Source organism: Guillardia theta (genome assembly GCF_000315625.1).
Source record: "Guillardia theta CCMP2712 unplaced genomic scaffold GUITHscaffold_4, whole genome shotgun sequence".
In the NCBI taxonomy this organism is placed as follows: domain Eukaryota; class Cryptophyceae; order Pyrenomonadales; family Geminigeraceae; genus Guillardia; species Guillardia theta.
The window spans coordinates 1,055,053-1,073,728 of record NW_005434670.1 but is presented as its reverse complement, the minus strand read 5'-3'; the positions used below and the strand labels follow the sequence as shown (position 1 = coordinate 1,073,728).

The 18,676-nt window shown below is 52.0% G+C and overlaps 6 protein-coding genes across 6 annotated transcripts in view; 3 read left to right on the top strand and 3 right to left on the bottom strand.

The window, feature by feature from the left end:
• Nucleotides 1–997: 997 nt before the first annotated feature.
• Nucleotides 998–2,740, top strand: GUITHDRAFT_150189 (hypothetical protein). Its single transcript, XM_005841139.1, has 5 exons — nt 998–2,108; nt 2,169–2,233; nt 2,285–2,348; nt 2,395–2,496; nt 2,611–2,740. The coding sequence occupies exons 1-5, from the start codon at nt 1,530–1,532 to the stop codon at nt 2,689–2,691; spliced, it is 891 nt and encodes a 296-aa protein (XP_005841196.1). The 5' UTR covers nt 998–1,529; the 3' UTR covers nt 2,692–2,740.
• On the bottom strand, nt 2,723–5,811 carry GUITHDRAFT_160841 (hypothetical protein). Its single transcript, XM_005841138.1, has 5 exons — nt 5,050–5,811; nt 4,961–5,005; nt 4,863–4,916; nt 3,029–4,804; nt 2,723–2,870 (listed from the first exon to the last, which is right to left on the bottom strand). Exons 1-5 carry the CDS (start codon nt 5,713–5,715, stop codon nt 2,781–2,783), a joined length of 2,631 nt encoding a protein of 876 aa, XP_005841195.1. The 5' UTR covers nt 5,716–5,811; the 3' UTR covers nt 2,723–2,780.
• A 1,553-nt stretch (nt 5,812–7,364) lies between these two features.
• GUITHDRAFT_132604 (hypothetical protein) lies at nt 7,365–9,176 on the top strand (the record flags this gene model as incomplete). The annotated part of the gene is made up of 11 exons (XM_005841137.1): nt 7,365–7,488; nt 7,539–7,601; nt 7,639–7,692; nt 7,754–7,870; nt 7,922–8,006; nt 8,054–8,093; nt 8,141–8,227; nt 8,290–8,361; nt 8,411–8,929; nt 8,993–9,073; nt 9,126–9,176. The coding sequence occupies 11 exons, from the start codon at nt 7,365–7,367 to the stop codon at nt 9,174–9,176; spliced, it is 1,293 nt and encodes a 430-aa protein (XP_005841194.1).
• A 1,934-nt stretch (nt 9,177–11,110) lies between these two features.
• GUITHDRAFT_150187 (hypothetical protein) lies at nt 11,111–11,742 on the bottom strand. Its single transcript, XM_005841136.1, has 4 exons — nt 11,675–11,742; nt 11,443–11,571; nt 11,315–11,388; nt 11,111–11,266 (listed from the first exon to the last, which is right to left on the bottom strand). Exons 1-4 carry the CDS (start codon nt 11,729–11,731, stop codon nt 11,212–11,214), a joined length of 315 nt encoding a protein of 104 aa, XP_005841193.1. The 5' UTR covers nt 11,732–11,742; the 3' UTR covers nt 11,111–11,211.
• Nucleotides 11,743–13,365: 1,623 nt separating this feature from the next.
• Nucleotides 13,366–17,358, top strand: GUITHDRAFT_160839 (hypothetical protein; the record flags this gene model as incomplete). The annotated part of the gene is made up of 11 exons (XM_005841135.1): nt 13,366–14,167; nt 14,233–14,346; nt 14,406–14,930; nt 14,984–15,181; nt 15,267–15,322; nt 15,352–15,703; nt 15,756–15,887; nt 15,936–16,320; nt 16,485–16,579; nt 16,697–17,060; nt 17,183–17,358. Exons 1-11 carry the CDS (start codon nt 13,508–13,510, stop codon nt 17,356–17,358), a joined length of 3,057 nt encoding a protein of 1,018 aa, XP_005841192.1. The 5' UTR covers nt 13,366–13,507.
• A 65-nt stretch (nt 17,359–17,423) lies between these two features.
• The window catches only part of GUITHDRAFT_100459 (hypothetical protein), a gene marked incomplete at both ends in the record, with an annotated part of 2,817 nt that continues 1,564 nt past the window's right edge, over nt 17,424–18,676 (bottom strand). The window contains 4 exons of the mRNA XM_005841134.1: nt 17,424–17,489; nt 17,534–17,605; nt 17,705–18,016; nt 18,063–18,149. Coding sequence (XP_005841191.1) covers nt 17,424–17,489; nt 17,534–17,605; nt 17,705–18,016; nt 18,063–18,149 — 537 coding nt within the window. The remainder of the gene's footprint in view (nt 17,490–17,533; nt 17,606–17,704; nt 18,017–18,062; nt 18,150–18,676) is intronic.

Here is an 18,676-nt window from a genome sequence, read left to right as displayed (position 1 = left end):
GTCTCCCGGCTGTCAGCAAGGCGCATTACTTGGACAACTGCTTGTGCTCCACCAACAGCCTCCTCTTCGCACCTTTCGTTAGTCTTGATGACACGGGCACAGGTACCTTGAACAAACTGCTTTCGATCCGCCCCGAGGAAGGAAAAGATGAGTCGAGCGAGATCCTTTTACACATCATCCTAGCCATCTACTTCCTGTACAACAACATTGGGTGGATTCGTGCGATCGCTCCCATCTTCGTCGATGACAGATCTGCTGGGTCGGACGACTTTCCCTTCTCTATGATCAACGCCTTGAGCCATGCACCATCCACGAAGACCATCGAACGAGCCAAGGTAATCATCCAGAAGATGGGCATATACAACGACAAGCACTTCCAGGTCATCGCTGACATCTCAGTCAAGGATGCGATTGTAATCCTGCTGCCTCCACAAGAACGAGAGTCTTGCCAGTCAGAGTACGCCTTCACCCTCCCGATGATGGATCTGAGGACCTCGTTCTTGGTGCTCAAAGGGTCAGACTCATCGTTTGCCTGGCATGCTGCGACCTTTCTGATGGAGACGGTAAAGGTTGTCTGGGACAAGAAAAGCCTCAAGATTCAAAGTGACTTCACCATGCATCGACCGAGGTCCTCGGAGATGATTGAGTGGCTGAGGTCTGTGGGTCTGCTGGAGGACCTGAGGCAGATCCTCGCGCTCATGGGGATCAGCTCGCTACAGCAGCTGCGCAGCGCGATTGACTTGGACCTGCACGATTTCGTACGCCTGCACAGCTGCGTGGAGTATGAGCTACCAGACTTCAACAGCATTGTGCTTAACAAGCAGACGATGGATGCGCTGAAGCAGTCGGTGACCCTGGCGAGGTCAGAGATGCGCTTTCAAAGCCTCAAGTCTCGGCTTGAGCGATATCGAGACATCGAAGCCAACCAGTGGCTCGCCATGATGACTTCCAACGCCATTGAGACTGGTTTACTCAAGTCCCCTACTCAGATCATCATCAGTTGCTTGAGCATGATTTACCTGATCTTTGCATCATACGAGATACAAGGCTTGACTGGAACACGGCGTTGGCTATTTCAAGCAGATAACAACGTTCCTGTCGAGCCCAAAGTGTTGCGATGGTCAGTGTTGGCTGATCCAGCCATCTCCATCTTCTGGGCCATGTGTTACGTCATGGGAATCATGGCGGCACGCAGGAATACGCCGTTGAATGGAGGGCGTATTCTGATCTCAACGGCTTGGCTGGTTTCCTTCATGTACGTCATCTGCGCCATGTTGGACTTCATACAATGTGAATTCCAAGGCAATGGCATCGGCTCTGTTTGTCATGGGTATTGGAGTCTTTCTACTTCGGCCTTTATCTGGGTAGGGCTTTTCTTTGCCCATGTCAGACAGCAGTACTTCTATGTCGTTGTCTTTTTCCTCCAGGGAGCATACTGCTTCTATTTCACCACCTTCGCGCAGAACGCTCAGTGGGCCATTTACTTGTTCTACGTGTACGGCACCGTGTTGCTTGGTCTTGCCATTTCCATGCCTGTGATGTATTACTTGAAGCTTCGTGCGATCTACGAGGAGCTGGAGGAAAAATCAAATGCGTTCAGCGAGGCGTGGAACAGGATGAGACGCAACGAAGCCGACATGCTACAACGTTTGTATCAGCTCACCAGACAAGTCAACTCCCTCCTACTCGTTGCGCGGCAGACAGAACGACGAGGCCTCGGTCGGAAGGCGATGATCCTGATGGGTCTGTACAAACCCCGCATCTCCAAACGTCTCAAGATGGGGCAAAGATCTAACGACATCGAGCTCTTGTACAAAGAAGCGCAGCAGCTGAGCGGTCCTTTCCAGGACTTCGTGGCTCGGTGGAACGCGCACGGAGTGGTGAAGCAGGGAAACATCAAGACATGCTCGCGCGCTCTGCAGAAAGTCGTGCGGTCCTACGAGCGAGACTGCTCCAAGCTCACGGACCTCGTGCGGTGCAGCATTGTGGTGAAGGACCTGACGGAGCTGACGCGGTGGGTGGAGCATCTGATGAGGACGTCGGAGGTTGCGTTCGGGTACGAGAAGCGGTTCCCGCACAGGGGGAAAGTGCAGCCTGATGGGGCTGAGGTGAGCTTGTGCTGGTCTTGGGGGCCGACCGACAGTCGTCTGAGAGTCTCGTGTCCGCAGGAGTCGGAGGGAGAGGGAGTGGAGCTGAGCAAGAAGTTCATGAGCATCACATGCATCAAGAACAGGTGAGCTGACGACACGCACCTCCTCTCCTCTCCTCCTCATCTTCACCGCAGGTATGATCCCGCATACAACAAGCATGAGACGGTCGGGTATCGCGATGTGTGCGTTTGTGTGGAGGTAGGACATTGTCGCCTGAGCTGTCCTACGATCTGAGGTTGAGCAGGTGGGGTACATCAAGAGCTCGATCATGAACAGCTGCATGCTGGTTCCTCTGAGCGAGTGGGAGACAACCGAAGGTCTCCATCGTCATATCTGTGAGATGCAGGTAAGCTGTCTCCCCCGTCCTGCTCCTGCCGTCTGGCTCGCTGATCGTCGTGGCTACTTGTTTCTTCCTTGTCTTTTTCTCGCCCGTCTGCTCCTCTAACGCGCGGCTGTCAAGGTGATCTTGCACGACATGTACAGCCTCAAGTCGGGGCTGCACAAGTCTTATGTACAGTTTCGCAACACAGTTGTACAGTGAGAAGCAGTGTTGAGAAGTAGAGATTGTTAATAGACTATTCTTTCTTGTTAGTATGCCGGTAGGACAAACATGGAGGAGGCGCAAAAGACTCAGCAGAAGCTGTAGGAAGAGCCTGCATTCACGCGAGTGTTTTCTCGGACAAGCTGGTCAAGCTCCTCCTCGGCCACTTCCAGCTCTTCCTGCCTCAAGTATTCATGGGCAGTAGAAATCAAGGACAAGGCAGGCGCCAGTACTCGAGCAAGCGCAGAGGTGAGGAGGGGGGGTGATAGTGAGAAGCAGAGGGAAGGGAGCGGGGAGTGAGAGAAGGGAAAACTGCCGTAAGAATCAAGTTCGTTACCTCTACATCGAGGGAAGTCCGCCAGCTGCTGACGGGAGCACAAGTTCCTTCATCTTCTTCCTGCTCTGGTAGCAGATACACGCAATTTGACTCTCCTTCGCTGAAATTCAGCTTGGAACTCTTTCGCACTCCTTTCCACAGGCATCCTCGCTTCGGTACGGAGCGGAGGATCTCCACAACAGGCTTCAACTGATCGTCCTCCTTCACCTTGAAGCCGTTAACTAAGAAGCGACCCACTTGACTGTCACGCGCGCCGCTCGATTCCTCCACCGCCACCCCGCCCACATCCGTTCCATTCTCCTCTCCTCCCTCCCCAACATGGTTCAAGCTGTCCATGGGACTACTTGACGGCTCCTCGCCTCCCCTCTCCTCCCCCGCCGTCTCCTCTTCCTGCCTCACTCTCGCGGTGGATCTCAGGCTTCCCTGAGACTCGAAGGACTCGTGCAGCTGGCGAGTGAGCTGGGCGAGTCGTTCGCAGGACGAGTCAGCTTGTCCGAGGCTGCTGGAGAGCACGAGCATGCTTGCCTCCTGCTTGCCCAGCAGTTCAAGCACAGATGCGGAGTGATCCGAGCTCCACAGGGACCAGGAGGGCTTCTTCTGCTCCTCCTCCAGTGGCGACCAGGAGGGCTGATGGGCGAGGTCGAGGCTATCAAGGAAGATGGCGATGTCCTCTGAGAGCTTCACCTGGAGCTCTCCCACCCCGTGAAGCGCCTCGACCAGCTGCTTGTTGCTTGTCAGCTCCACCTTGACCTGATCCTTGCTCTCAACAACCTCCTCTCGTTCCAGGAGAGCAGTGAGGAGCCTCTCCTCCGCCTCCTGACGCGACTGTCGCTCTCTCGCCAGCTCCTCTTGCATCGCAGCCAGCTGCGAGCGACTCTCATCCACCATCATGGAGGACGAGCGATCGCGGAGCTCGTCGAGTTGGCGGACGAGGAGGGAGATCTCTTGCGAGAGCTTCTTCTTCCCTTCCTGCTCCTCCTGCATCAGATCGCCTAGCCGCCGCACCTCCTCCTCCAGGCTCTCAGTCCTCTCGCGCTGCTGGAAGAGCTCCTGGCGGGTGCGGCTGCTGAGCACCTTGATCCTGTCCTTGTCTGCTCGCAGAGTTTCCACCTCCTCTTCGAGGCTGGAGATGTGAATGTCTTTTTCCTTGACGACCTCCGCGACCGTCCTCTTGGCCTCTGACTTGGTCGCTTCTAGCTCGATCATGAGGTGTTTGTTCTTCTCCTCCATATTGGTAAACCTTCTCCTCCATTCGTCCCTCTCCGATCCGACGGTCTCCGTCTTCTCCGTCAGAAGCCTTATCCTCTGCTCGAACGCCTGCAGCTCCGACTTCTTGCTCCAGATCTCCTCCTCCAACTTGACGATCTTGGACAGCGACTTGTCATGCTTGGCGGCCAACGTCTTCATCTCCTCCTGGCTCCCGCTGTTCATCCTCGCTACCTCCAACTCCTTCTCCTTCAGCTCCAACCTCGTCAACTCCAGCTGAGTTTTCACTCCTTCGATCTCTTTCCTCAACGACGAGCTCTCTCGCTCCGCCTGCCTGATCTGATCCAGCATGTGCTCTTCCCGAGCTGCCCCCTGCAGCCTCTTGGACGTCATCTCCTCATTCATCTTGACAACTCTAGCGGTCAAATTATTATTCGCAGTTCTCAGCTCTTCGAGCTCCGCGGTGAGCCCTCGATGCTCCTGCTCGTGCTGCAGAAGCTGCTGCTGCTCCTGCTGACTCCTCTCCCTTGCTGCCTGCATGTCTCTGATGACGGCCTGGAGGCTTTGAACCTGAAACACAGGTCACGGCTGTCCAGCAGGATGGCCATGAAGAGAAGACTTGGAGTACCTCTCTTTTGAGCTCCTCTTCTCTTCCTTGATAGAACAACTCCAACTCCTTCCTCTGCTTCATCGTCAGTCACATCCGTCGGAGGAACATGCAGGGACCTCCGCTAGCAGACGAGCTTCTACTTCCTCGCGCTGTTTCAAGTCCTGGCCAGATCGTCAACCAGCAATCCTCCTCCTGCCGGACACACCTGGTCGCCTTGCTCCCCTCGATCCGCAAGGAGCTGCCTGAGCTGAGCCACTTCCTTGGACAGCCGCTCGTTCTCCCCCTCCGCCCTCCTCTGAAGAGCTTGATACTGTGCTGTAATCTCTTCGAACTTCTGCAGATCCTTGAGCATCGTCATCATGTTCTCCCTGTGTGACTCAGCCGTCAGCTCGGACTCTCGAATCTGAGCCACCAGCTTCTTGTTCTCCTTGGTCATCAGCTTGCACTGGCTGACGATCTCGATGAACTCTGCGGCCCCTCTCATCAGCTCAACCTCGAACACGAACAATCCTCGATCGGTAAGGCGTCGAAACGTCATGTTCACGAAGCTGCCCTGCCTGCCCAGCACCCTGGACTTGAGAAGGTTCAGGGACTGCTTCTCGACCAACTCCCCATCGATCTTCAAGATCTCGTCATGCACTTGGATCACTCCTGACCGAGCAGCAGAGCATGATGGGTCCAGCTGTGACACAAACAGACTGCTGTCCCTCCCGATCTCGAACGCTAGCCCGACACCGAAGCATTCGGTCTTGTCTTTCTCAGGCACCTTCGCCACTGTCTGTGCACTGCTCCTCCTGCTCGGAAGTTCTCCAAAGCTCTGATTTCTCTCTTGGCCAAACCATGACCCGAGCTGTGAGATAGGATCCGACATGTTTTCTAATTTTCAGGCAGAATATGGGTCTCCCCTTGTCTTCATCTTATCCCATCCATGGAAGGTGTTTGAACCATGCGTCGGGCCAGAGCACCTGTAGAGCACTCAGCTTGAACATTAAATTCATGGCAAAATCTCTTTCCCTCAGCAATTACACCCTGGACTCAGGTCAAAGACAATGAGCATACAGCCAAACATCAGGCTGCAATCTTCCCTAGTAGTGTTAGTCCTTCCCTTCCACCCAGCTTGCTCGCCAACGTTCTACCTGCCTTGTCGCACTTTCCCCGCGCTTCCTTCCTTCCACTACCCTCTCTACCTTCCTCTTCCTCTTCCTCTCCCTGCCCCTCTCCCTCTTCCATCTGTTCCTTCATATGGTTCACTCTCTGACATGATGCGCCACCTCCCCTACCCCCACCCCTCAAATAGTACCCCCCACCCTCTCTTGTTGACAATTAGTTCGCTAGCACCCCTGTCAAAAAAAATGTACCCGTGCTTAAATATTGTAATTCATTACAAAAAGTACCCCATTATTTTCCATTGAGAGCTTCATATACCCCTGTAAGACAAATATGACCCATGATTTTAGATAACCCACCCCTACCAAGATTTCCCGGAAACATCGTCGTTACCGGCAGGGGACTTTTTGTGATGTATTTATTCCACCTTTCTCGAAAAGTACAGCAATGTTTTCACAAGTCACAGAATTAAATGAAATAAATCGAAGATTTTGTGACCCCTTTGCCCGAAGTTTCTACCAGAGCAAACCCGTACCCTGCTACTACCCCTCCTTATACATCTAAAACTACCCCCTATTTATCCCCCAATTGTTGATTAAAAAACTGTAGAAGCCTAGTTGTTTGGCTCGGTGCCAACAACTATATAGACGGTTATGAGTTCACTCAAGCGTAACGGTCAATAGGGAATCCAACTCACGCTTGTCTGATAAGAACCAGCGCCATATTTTCACAACCATGCATAACTCAACCTGTACATTTGAATATCAAAAAGAAGTTTTGAAATACAGACGAAGTTATTTTCAGCTTTTGATGACAAAGAACACCCACAGGAAACAGGTTCGAATGAGGCTTCTTGTGCTCGTTTTTGCGGCCCCGCGGAATAGAGGGGGGGAGAGGATGTGAGGAGGAGGAATGAAGCGAGAGGACGAGATACGTTAAAGAGAGAACGGGAGGAGACTCAAGGACGTTGATGAAAGAAGTCATGATCATCAGAGAGGAAATCTATACCATCTGAAGATGTGGAGCATTGATGTGAAGCCAGGATCATATAGCAAGATTAGACGAGGAGGGGATCGTCATTTCGCTTTCAGCCAAAATGACGAGAAAATGTTTAAGGGTGCAAAACACAAAACAAAAAAGAATAGAACAGCACTGCGAGGCAGGAAGAAGAGCGAACTACTGCAGAGGGACGCGTATGAACAGGCAGAACAACTAATCGTGAGGAGGCAGGGGTGTAACGCAAATCGCGAAATGTGCACATGGATTTTGGTTTTGAGTGCTGATGATTCATCACAACACTTTGATCTATGTTCGTGTAGAAGATGTCAAAGATCTGTTCGTGTAGAAGATGTCAAAGATCTGTCTCAATCGTCAGTTCATTGAATCAATTTCCAGTCTGGAGGGAGTCCTAAAATGCCTCGCCGAGAAATTTTTCTTCTCACAGTGAAGGGCGAGAGAGCTCGCCCGGGTCTCACCGCAGCCCTGACCGAGACGATGGGCAAGCACAACGTTACCGTCCTCGACATCGGGCAAGCTGGTAACCGACGCATCTGACGTGTGTTGATGAGTTTGTCAATACGGTTGCAGAGATCCACGATATGCTGTCTCTCGGCATGCTAATCGAGGCCCCGGCTGAGCCAGGCACTGAGAGTGAGAGGTTTCTGCAAGCAATGACAGGTTCGCGCAGGTCTGAACGTCCTGAAGGAGATCGTCTTCATGGCACATCACCTGGGGCTCACAGGTGGTGGGATCCGTGTTACAAGAGCTTGCTTTGCGCTGACACTCTTGATGACTACACCCAGTCAATTTCACTCCCATCTCTGCTCCTGATTACGAAAGATGGGTCGCCGAACAAACCAAGCCTCGTTTCACTGTGACTCTGCTCACTAGGAGGCTCCAGGCACAATACCTTGCCATTGGTGAACTAGCCTCTCGATTGTTGTTGTTGTAGTTGAGCCTGTCGGTGGCAGTAACGAAGATCATCTTCGACAACAACTTGAACATTGACAGCATTACTCGACTTTCTGGTCGAGTTTCATTGCGGGGCCTCAATTCGTGAGTTCCTTCTGACTGGAGCGCTTGACCATTGACGAATACCTCAGCACTAATGTGAAAGGGCAACGATCTGCCCTTCAGTTCGAGGTAATTCGATTTCTCTCTTGGTAATCTCTTGTTCACTTTCTTGAAAGGTCAGCGGAAAGCCTCGCAATGTGGATCAAATGAGAGAAGAACTCTTCAAAGTCTCTCTCAGCCAACCTGTCGACATCGCTGTGCAGGTTTGACATTGTTACCACTCGAATCTCCTGTCGCTTCCTTCCTTATGTTGCCCTTTCTGTAGGACGATGATCTCTATAGAAGAAACAGGCGCCTCATTCTCTTCGACATGGACTCGACTCTCATACAGTGCGAGGTAAATCTTTCGCGATCCTGGGTAGCCGGATCGGTAATTGCTTGTTCAGGTCATTGATGAACTGGCCAAGAAGGCAAATGTTGGGAAGCAGGTGGCAGAAATCACAGAAGCAGCCATGCGAGGGGAACTTGACTTCAAGGAAAGCTTCAAGAGGCGTATGAGACTCCTCAAGGGGATGGACGAGAATGTCCTGCAGGAGATTGCTGAGGGACTCCCTGTCACAGAAGGAGCTCCAAGGCTGATAGCTAACCTTAAGAGGTTGGGTTACAAGGTTGGAATCCTGTCAGGAGGTTTTACCTACTTCGCTCGCTTCTTGCAGAAGAAGCTGGGAATCGACTATGTGCACGCCAATGAGCTGGACTTCAAGGATGGAAAACTTACAGGAGAAGTGAAGGGAGAAATCGTTGACGGCAATAGGAAGGCAGAGCTGCTTCAGGAGATTGCGAAGAAGGAGGGCTTGTCTCTTAAGCAAGTTATTGCAGTCGGTGATGGTGCCAACGACATTCCTATGCTCAAGCTCGCTGGGCTCGGTGTTGCTTTCCATGCAAAGCCGAAGGTTAAAGAGCAGGTGAGCTGCTACTGCTACTTGACGGTCAGGCTTGCTGTCCAGGCTCTGAAGTTCGTTTCGCAGGCAAAAGTGGGAATCAGCACGCTCGGACTAGACGGCATCCTCTACCTGCTTGGTGTGAGGGACAGGGAAGCTCTCAACGAGGTGTTTCAAGTTTTTCAGTCCTATTGATGCCTGACTTGTAGAGAATCTGCAGGTTGGAGATGAAACAATTAACGAGGTTCTCATGCCAAATGCAAAATTATGAAGTAGAAACAAGGGATTATCAGCAGCTCACAGGAATAGAGTCTTGCTGTGTCATGGATGAATTGAACGAAAGTGGAAAGATCCTTCCTTGTCCCTTTAGTGCCGCTGCTCCCTATTGAAGTTTCACTCATCTACTGCATTGATGGCCTTTCACTGTGTTCCCACCTCCACAGTTTGAACTGTTGTACAATGCTATGCACTTTGTCATTGAACAACGAAAGTCGATCTTGTACTCGGTCTATACTCGATCGGACAGCTCATCGTAAATTTTGCATCGTGTTTTAATTTTCCAAATGGATGCAGGATCTAAAACTTTTCACTGCAAGAGAACTACACTCGCGGAGCGAAGTTTACATTTCTTTTCGAGCTCCGGTAGAAAGGTCTTTTCATTTAGTCGACACACACTTGAGCAGGTGAAACTTTACCCTTCCATTGGGATCAGCAGGCACATGCTGACTACCAGGCTTGCCACAATTAATGCAATTGGAGTTGAGCAAAGACTGCCTCTTGTAGAATCGTTTTCTCCGGGATTTACAGAGTTCACATCCAAAATGGCTCAAACTGCCCAATCCCTTCAAGTTTGCACAAAAGCAGCAGAACATCGGCTCTCCTTTCCAGCTCCATCGTTGATTGTCACACATCGATTGCTCACGCTCAGCCCCACCGATCATAGTGCCACAACAGGGGCAACGGTGAGATGAAGGGAGAAATTCTTCCAGGTGTAGAGCTCCCAACTCCTCCTTCTTGACCGGTTTTCCACTCACCGCATTCACGCATACGCCACCCACTAATGCATCAAGACCTTTATCCGCATTCTCTTGACGAGGACTCGCCTTGTCGCCACCCGTGTCGAGTTTAGTGGCCTTCAGCTCTTCGTTCTTCAGTGGCACACCCGTTCCTGCATGCACGCACACTCCACCCCACAGTATGACATGCTCTTGTCCTCCCTGTTGTTGGCGTCGTTGTTGCGCATCCTTCTCGTCCTGCCCCCTCGCTCCCTCACTCTGCCCCTCAACGTCTACCTTGGTCTCCTGCATTCCTTTCCCTGCCTGAGTCAAATGTAGATGTGAGCTTTCATTTTTGACTGAAATCTTCTTCATTTTTATTTGCAAGACGAGATGGTACATCACCCCCTACCCCCTCAAATGACACAAATAGATTTTCCCCCATCCATTTCCCTTGTGAATACCCATAGTCTTCCATATGTTCGAAGGGGTACTTAGAGCACAAACGACCACCCCCTCCTATTCTAGCACACGAGGAATCTGAAGTTGACAACGGGTCTATCCTCGTACTGATTTTTAACTTAACTTTGAGTAACAAGAGCCTCCGTTGTCCGATCGGGTAATCCGGATGAGTCAACCGGGGCCCTGTGGACAGCACGGGAGAATTGTCCTCGTAATGATTTTTCACTTAACTTTGAGTAAAAGGAGAATTGTCCTGCGCGCAGTTAAGTGAAGATATCAGTTAAGTTTGGGGGGCAGCAGTCGGTAAAGGCACAGTGCAGGCGCCACTGTGATCATGTAGGCTTTGATGCGGGGACCCGGCTGGCAACTTGACTTGAAACTTCAAGTTTGGTTCCTCTTGGTCCTGGCCAACAGTGTCTCCCAGTGATCATCGGATTGTCCTTGACGGGCCGCGGCAACACTACTGATTACGATACCGTACCTCCGGTCACCCAATACACGGACTCGGGAAGTTTTGAGGGGAACTTTCAGAACCGTTATTGCAGATCTGGTTCAACGGTTCGAAATGGGCTTCACGAGCAAAAAGTTGACAATATTATGCTATGATTCAAACTCAAGGATGATTTCACAACACACTCGCCATGGTCAGATGAAGAATTGCGAGCAAGATCAGCTTCTGGTGACGAGCCTTTAGAGTCGGGTGCACCAAAAGCAGGTTCGACCACAATGAGAATTGAGAACCAGGAAATATCACAAGCTATTTACTTATTTTCAAGTTGTGTTCTGTAGGCAAGTACCCCTGCCTCCCAATACGAAGCAATCGTTTACACTTGTTTGAGCAGATTTGATCTAGCAGTACTTCTTGAAGCACTCTCTCAAAGTGCCCTCATCAGCACCGGTGAACCTGGACCCACAGTGTTACTAGTACTATGGATGATAAGAAAAAAGTTACTTGTGCTCAAGCTTGCCACCCTTGTAAACATGGAAAGTGGGCATGGACTCAACTCCACAAGCAGCCGCAGTTTCCTGGAGAGTATCTCGTCACCATGTGCCTGAGGTTAGTGAAATTGCCAAACTCACCTCGTTGTCGTCAACATCAATCTTGATGCAAATGCACTTGTCGCCGTACTCATCAGCTAGCTTGTGAAAAACAGGTCCAATCCTCTGGCATGGTCCACACCACGTCGCAGAAAAATCAACGAAAACAGGCTGCACATCACAGTCAAAGAGTCGAAAACTCAAGTAGAGAAGCAATAATAAAGAGTTTAAGAACACGCTCATTCAATCATGAAACATCTCAACATGATGTCACCTTGTCTGTCGCAATAATGCTGTCGAACTCTGCCTTAGTCGCAACTTCCTTCACCATCCTCTGTCTCTACGACCTGCTCCACCCACCCTACTCTTTATACTGCGGCGTATCCATACCCCACCCATATCTCCATCATTTTGAGCTCACCCCCACCCCTTGTTATTCCTCACGCACATCGGGAATACCCCCTCCCCTCTCAACCTTTTGGTGGCTAATTGTATCCCTACGAGCCACCACCCTACCAATTTCTATCCTACCCCCCTCCATAAGCAAGGACCTTGATGACACCATACATTATGAATACACCCTCCGGTTCACCGACAAGTACCCCTACCAGGAAAGGGTATAACCAGGTACTTACAATTCTAGTTCTAACGGACACCGGTACCGAATACCATCAGTGTTGATCAAGTACCCTACCCCTACCCCCTGTCATCAAACCCATCAACCAGCACAGACCAACCGGTGGGGACCACCATCTTGCTGACATGTCCCTACCCAAAACTAGATTACTTTTTGACCCCTCGTAGAGGAATTTGATAGAATATCCCATGTACCCTTGGGCAAGGAAGGGGTTCAAAGACTAAAATATACGGGTACTCATATCACCCCACCCCGCTCGGATCACAACTTGTTCAGGGAGGGAGGGTCTCAAGTCATCACCAGTCTCGATTCAGCGACTCGTGTGACAGCCTGGCACCGGCGTTTGCCTCAGTGACTTTACTAGTGCCCCAACTATGATGATGCCCCCGGGGCGGCGGCGGCGGCCGGCCCACTCGGCTCGGATCGGACCCGCGGCCGGGGGCCCGCTCAATAGGCCCGGCACCGTCGCTCGGACCGCAAATCAGTCACGTTCGGAACGGAAACTTGCCTGCGCTGACAGATCGGACCGTCCGATCACGCAATCATCACGCGCGGCGGTAGTAGTATACTTATTTTTAACTTAACTTTGAGTAAAAAGTATACCGTCCGCCGAGGTTTCACTCAGTGACTGGGCCGGGCCCGCCCGCCTGGCCGCCGGGGCCTGTGGCGGCGGTCCGGGCCCCGGCCTAAGGATATCGACTTTAGGAAAAAAAAAGCGACTGTATGCAAATATTTTGATTAAATTTCAAATAATAAATTAATATTTGAAAACATTATGCATGTGTGAAATTATTCTTGGGAAAACTAGATGGTATCAAGGGGTTGAGAGATGCTGCGACATGGCTGGTAGACAAAAGGCAGGGAATGAAGCAGATGAAGATGGAAGGGATAAGATGATGACGGATCGAGCTACAGGCAATGGAAAGGTTGCACGGAGAGGACAGAGCCGAGGACAGAGCCGCTGAAAGGCGATGCAAGTGATTAGGGAGCCTGAGATGTCGATTGCATAGAGGTCAAACACAAGATTTGGTTGAAAACTCAGAAACTGGGTAGGTGAGGAGAGGAGGCAAGGAGAGGTCGATTGGCTCGGTCGAGAGTGTCAGAAGATACCGATAGGTTGAGATCTGCTCAAAGATGATGCTTCTTGAATCGTGAGGACAGCCATCATGCTCGATTTGAACTTGAGAGGTTAGATGGGAACACATGCTGTTTTGCGATGTTCCTGTTTGTTCAGTTGCTGGTTGCAATCGTGCTGGACCAGAAGTAATGCATGTTCTGTGTTATAATGCGTTTACATCATACATGGAGTTGCACTGATACCATGCCATAGGTTGTTCCTACACGAATGGACGACCGAGGATGACAAGTGAATCATCACAGTCTAAAGTTCTCTAGGACAACATGAGTGCTTTCTGCGGGAAAATTCGCTCAGATTGAATGTTCTGCCAGGAAGATCAATCAAGAGTTTGAATGTCCTTGCAGGATAACAATTCGACTGCCGAAGGATTCTCTGATTCAGCAGTGAGGGGTATGCTGTGGCAGAACACTCGCCTGACACAGAGTGAAGAGAGCGATGTGCAAACGGACTCTGCTCAGATGATTTTTGCACAGCCAGTGTTTGCACAGTCGTACCATGATACGCACTCAAGTAACAGCCTCGATTATGATGATTCAGACATCAATGCGCAGGATGTCCGCAGTCGGAACTCGGATGCCGTGGAAGACGATTCCCAATGGGATCACGCCTGCAAGAGTGAAGAGCGCGACGAGGTCGACATGTCAGAAGATTTTCAATTTCAGAAAGCTAGCAATGAAGGTTCATCCGATGCAAGGGTGTCAGATGCTGGTTGTCACGAGGACGATCTAGAATGTCGCATCTGCCGTGGGGGGGTAGAGTGCGGAGTCCTGTTGTATCCCTGCAAATGCTCAGGCTCAATCCGATATGTCCACCAAGAGTGCTTGGATGCCTGGTTGGCGCGGACAGGGTCAACTAAGTGCGAACTTTGCCATCAGCCATTCATTTTCTCACCTGTATATGCTCCCAACGCTCCTGAACGGCTTTCGCCCTATGAATTCACCGCTGGGTTGCTGGATGTGCTTTTCAAGAAGGTTATCTGGTATTTGAGGCTGGTGAGTTGTATCCTGCACTGCTTCTCAGGTCGTTGCTTTCCCTTCGCATGACATGTCACCTGCAGAATCTCATTGCCTTCCTATGGATCGTGTTCTTGCCCGTTGGAACGTCGTGGATCTGTAGGTTGTACTTTATGAGGTCCCTGTACATACTGTCACACTTCCGCAATCGAATGCAGGTGATAGTGAACGTCTGCCCTGACGTGCTCTTGTTTGATTTTTTTTGGTGAACGCGCAGGTCGGTGCCATCGTGGCAGATTGGATGCAAGGGGTCCTGCTGTCTCTGCTGGTCGTCACGGTCTTCTTGGCAGTCTCTGCTCTGCGAGATTACATGCTCCGTCAAGAACGACTTCATCAACACCTCCACAACCGCCAACAGTACAGGATCCCAGCACCGAACCGCTTCAACCTTGCTCAGCCTGCTCGTCGCCAGTTCGAACCTGAGAACGAGGAAGGAGCCGAAGAGCCCTTTGGCGCGGGAGGGAACGAAGAGTTTGACATGAGGAATGATAACGTCAACTTCAACCAAGAAGCGGATAGAAACTTCCCGATCCGAGAGGTGGAGAATCAGGAGGTCCAAAACGACGACCCGCTTGTTGGGTTCTTGGACGGAAGGGAGGAAATCCCCTTGGAGGAGTTCATTGGGATCAATGGGCCCCTTCCTCTGATCCTGGAAAACTTTCTTACAGTTTTGATTTCCAACGCCATCTTCATTGGAATGCTCACCTTCATTCCTTTCAGCATCGGAAGATCTATCCTATGGGTGAATGAGACCTGTCGCATTTTTGCAGTTTAGCTGACTTTTTGATTGAATAGTTCAAGCACAACTGGAAAGTGTTCTTCGACATCACCTTCACGGAGAAGGAAGCAGAGAGTGCATACTACGGTGACGGAGTCACGCTCTTGACGGGATATGCAACGATCATCTTCATCCTCCTGGATGTAATCCTGGTCTCGCTGGTGTTTGGAACAAGGCAGGAATGGTTTTCTCCTCATTCTCCTCTACATCGCCAAGTACTGAGCATGACTCGATATGCGCTGATCCTGATCAAGGAAAGTCTGCTTGCTCCCTCTTCACTTGAGCTGACAGAATCAGCAGGTCACGGTGCTCCTGTTGATCGAGCTCGTTGCCTTCCCAACAGGATGCGGGTGGTGGTTAGACTTTTGCTCCCTGCAGTTGACAGGTGCAACGAGAGCGGAAAGGATGGAGTACATGCGGCAAAACTTCTTCACTTCTCAATTCCTGTAATTTTTGATCTCCCGGTACGAGTGAGAGTGACAAGGTTTCGCAGTCACTGGGCAGTCGGGGTTGCTTTCATGGTCCATGTGGCAGTCTTGGTTGCTGTGCTGCGTGAAGTTGTCAAGCCAGAAGTGCTCTGGTTCTTGAGGAACCCGGAGGATGCGATCGAACACCCTCTTCGAGATCTGATCGACGAGCCGATCCCGAAGCATGCGAGGAGGATCGTCCTCTGCACAATCCTCTACCTTCCCCTTACCGTCATCCTCATCCATCTTCCTCTTGCTCTTGCCGATGCGGTGATGGCCGCTCGTGTGTTTTTCCCTGGTTTTGACGTTCTCCTCTCTTCAGGCGCTCCCTGGTCTGTTTCCTGTGAGGTTCAGATTCTACAACCCTATAGCTGAAGTCCCACCCTACATTCTCCTGCTCCATATTTCCTTTCCTCTTCTTATGGAAACCTTTGCTCCTCGCGATTTCTTCAAGGTGAGAGCCGTTCGTTCCCTCCCGTCCCTTGTGACCTGGTTGCCGCAGACGCTGCTACGAGCATGGCTGGAGGCGGTCGGAACCGCGCTAGACATCCGAGATCGCGTCCTTCCTCAAGATCAGATTGACGAGGGGGCTAGAGCACAGGATCAGGCAGAGGAGCCGGCGCAGGACCACGTGCAGGATCAAGCATCTGCCAACGAGCGATCATCAGAGGCAGACATCTTGCAAGAAGATCAGAGCGATGGCCGAGAGAAGCGGTCTATCCTCAAAGAGTCTCTTTTGATGCTGCACCTCGCGTGCTTGTCCATCGCTTTGGTCGGCGGCTTCTCCGTCATCGTCCCCCTCCTTGTTGGCCGTCAGATCCTCGCGGTCCTGGGTGTGAACGAATGCAACGACATGTACGCGTATTCCATAGGCTTCTCCTCAACAGGTGAGCTTTCTTCCTCCTGCTCCCTTCGTTCCGTCTCTCTTATTCCCCTCCTCCCCTCTCCCTCCTCCTCATCTGCCTCGTCGTTACCGTTTTCGTCTCCCTCTCCCTCATCCTTTTCCTCGCCCTCCTCGTCGTTCACTGCTCAAGGTGATCATGATGAGCAGTTTGGCTCTGGGAAGGAACGGCAAGACTTCGTCTTCAGCTCCAGCAGCATGAGTTTGACGTGTTTGTTAGCAACACTATCTCAACAATGTTTCGGGTAAGGCGGATGCCTCCACCACCTCCTTTTCCCCCCGCCTTCCCCTCCCCCCATTTCTCCCCGCCTCCTCTTCTTCTCCCAAAAGTCCACGTATCATAGGACTCACAGGCTTTGCAGGGGCTCGAGCTCGCATGTATCTTCTTGCTTCTCGGAGGATTCCTTCCCTTCCTCCTCGGACTGCTTCTCGACCTCGTCTTCACCCTCATGCTGCGGGTTGGATGGGATCAGGCCCCTGCCTTCCATGGCCTCCTGCACTGGATGGTGGGACTTCTCGTCCTCAAGGTGACCGTCCGCGTCCTGCTCGCCATCCCTTCCCTCGCGCCGCATTGGAGTGAGAAGCTGCAGCACTTGAAGCAGATGGGCCTGCGCAACGTGCGGCTCTCCTGGGTCATGAGGAGCCTCGCCGTCCCCCTCCTCTCCGCTTTCTCCATGCTCCTTGCAGTCCCTTATGCGCTTGCTTGGGGGCTGATGCCTGTCCTTGGTGAGTACGAACAAGAGAGCGAGAGGAGGAGAAGAGTAAGGGAAGAGGGAGGAGGGCCGGAGTACTTTTCGAGTGCGAGGAGGGAGTAGTGAGGTACAAGGACGCAGCTGACAGCATGGCAGGTTTCGGGGCGCGGTGCTGCAGCTGGTACTGGCGAGTGATGTATCCAGGAGGAGCGATGGTGTACGTGACTATCATGGGGATGAGGAGGACGAGGAGCGTGCTGGGGCAGCTGCACGACTCGCTGAGGGACTCTATGTACCTCGTTGGGAGGAGACTGCACAACCAACCCAGCTAGGACAAGTTTATTCATTGAGAAGAGGACGACACAAGGACGAGGTTTTTGTGGGCGGTACAGAAGGATCAGGAACGCATGCGGGTGCGGGTGCGGGTGCGGACGCTGGGCGGCTGGTCGTGGATGATGATGTTCTGTGAAGGCGGTCAGGGTCAGCAGGTAGAAGGGGAAGGAAGACCTGGTGGGACAGGAGCTTGATCTTGTCCTCAATCAGCTTCATGTTGTGCTCAGCCTCTTCCCGCTTTCTCACCTGCGCCCAAGTCAACCATAAGGGTTGCGGAGGAGGAGGAGGAGGAGGAGGAGGAGGAGGAGGAGGAGGAGGAGGGGGGGGGTAGAGGGGGAGACTCACTCTGCTAATGGAGTCGAGGTAATTAAGGCTCAGAGAATATCTTTGTAGCATCCTGTTGTGCCCCTCCCACTCGTCCTTTAGCTGATCGATGAGCTGCTGGCGACTTTCCTCCGGCAGGAATGTCAGACTGTGAGTGGGTGGAGCCGTCTTGGGCGGTCTTGCTGGGAAGACAAGGGTAGCAGTTACCCTCCGTGCTGCATCTTCCGGTTTCTTCTGAACTTCCGTCTGCTTCTCGTCCTCTTCCTTCTTCGAGCTCAGCCTCGAGATCCTCTTCAGCCGCTTGAGGCGGCTCGGCGATCTCAAATCTCCCCCCTGCCATCCTTGTCATTCACACGAGCAGAGGAGGAGGAGGCCTGACCCTGAGCAGGGAGGAAAAGTCCTCCATGAGTAGCCGTCGGATTTTCTTGTCCTCCTTCGACTCGATCCTGCTCCCATCCACAATCACCTGGGCATTCAGTCAGCCGCATATCTCACCTGCTCTCTCCCACCCTCCATCTCCCTCCCACCCTCCTCTCCTCCCTTCCTCCTCTTCCTCCTCTCCTCCTCTCCTCCCTTCCTCCTTGTGTTGCCTCTGCTGCGTTGTCTAGCGGGAAATTTCGGCGAGGGGGACTGGCTTGTTGGATAGACATCTTAGGCACCCGCGGCTTCATCGTGTTGTTGAGCTGCTCTGGATAGAGATATCGATGAGCTGCTCATAAGGTCAGCTGGGAGGAAAACTATTCTCCGCGCCTCCTGTTCTCCCTCCTCTCCTCTTCAACCCCATCCTTCTCACCACCCCTTTTCTCCCTCCCTCCCTCCCTCCCTCCCTCCCTCCCTCTCCTTGCTTTTCTTTGCGCATGTCGTATCATCAAAGTAATTGAGCTCTACCCTGCACTCCTTACTGTCTTCTCTTCTTCTGTCTCCTCCATGATTCTTTCCTACATCCCTTCATCCCTCTCCCTCTCCCTCTCCCTCTCCCTCTCCCTCTCCCTC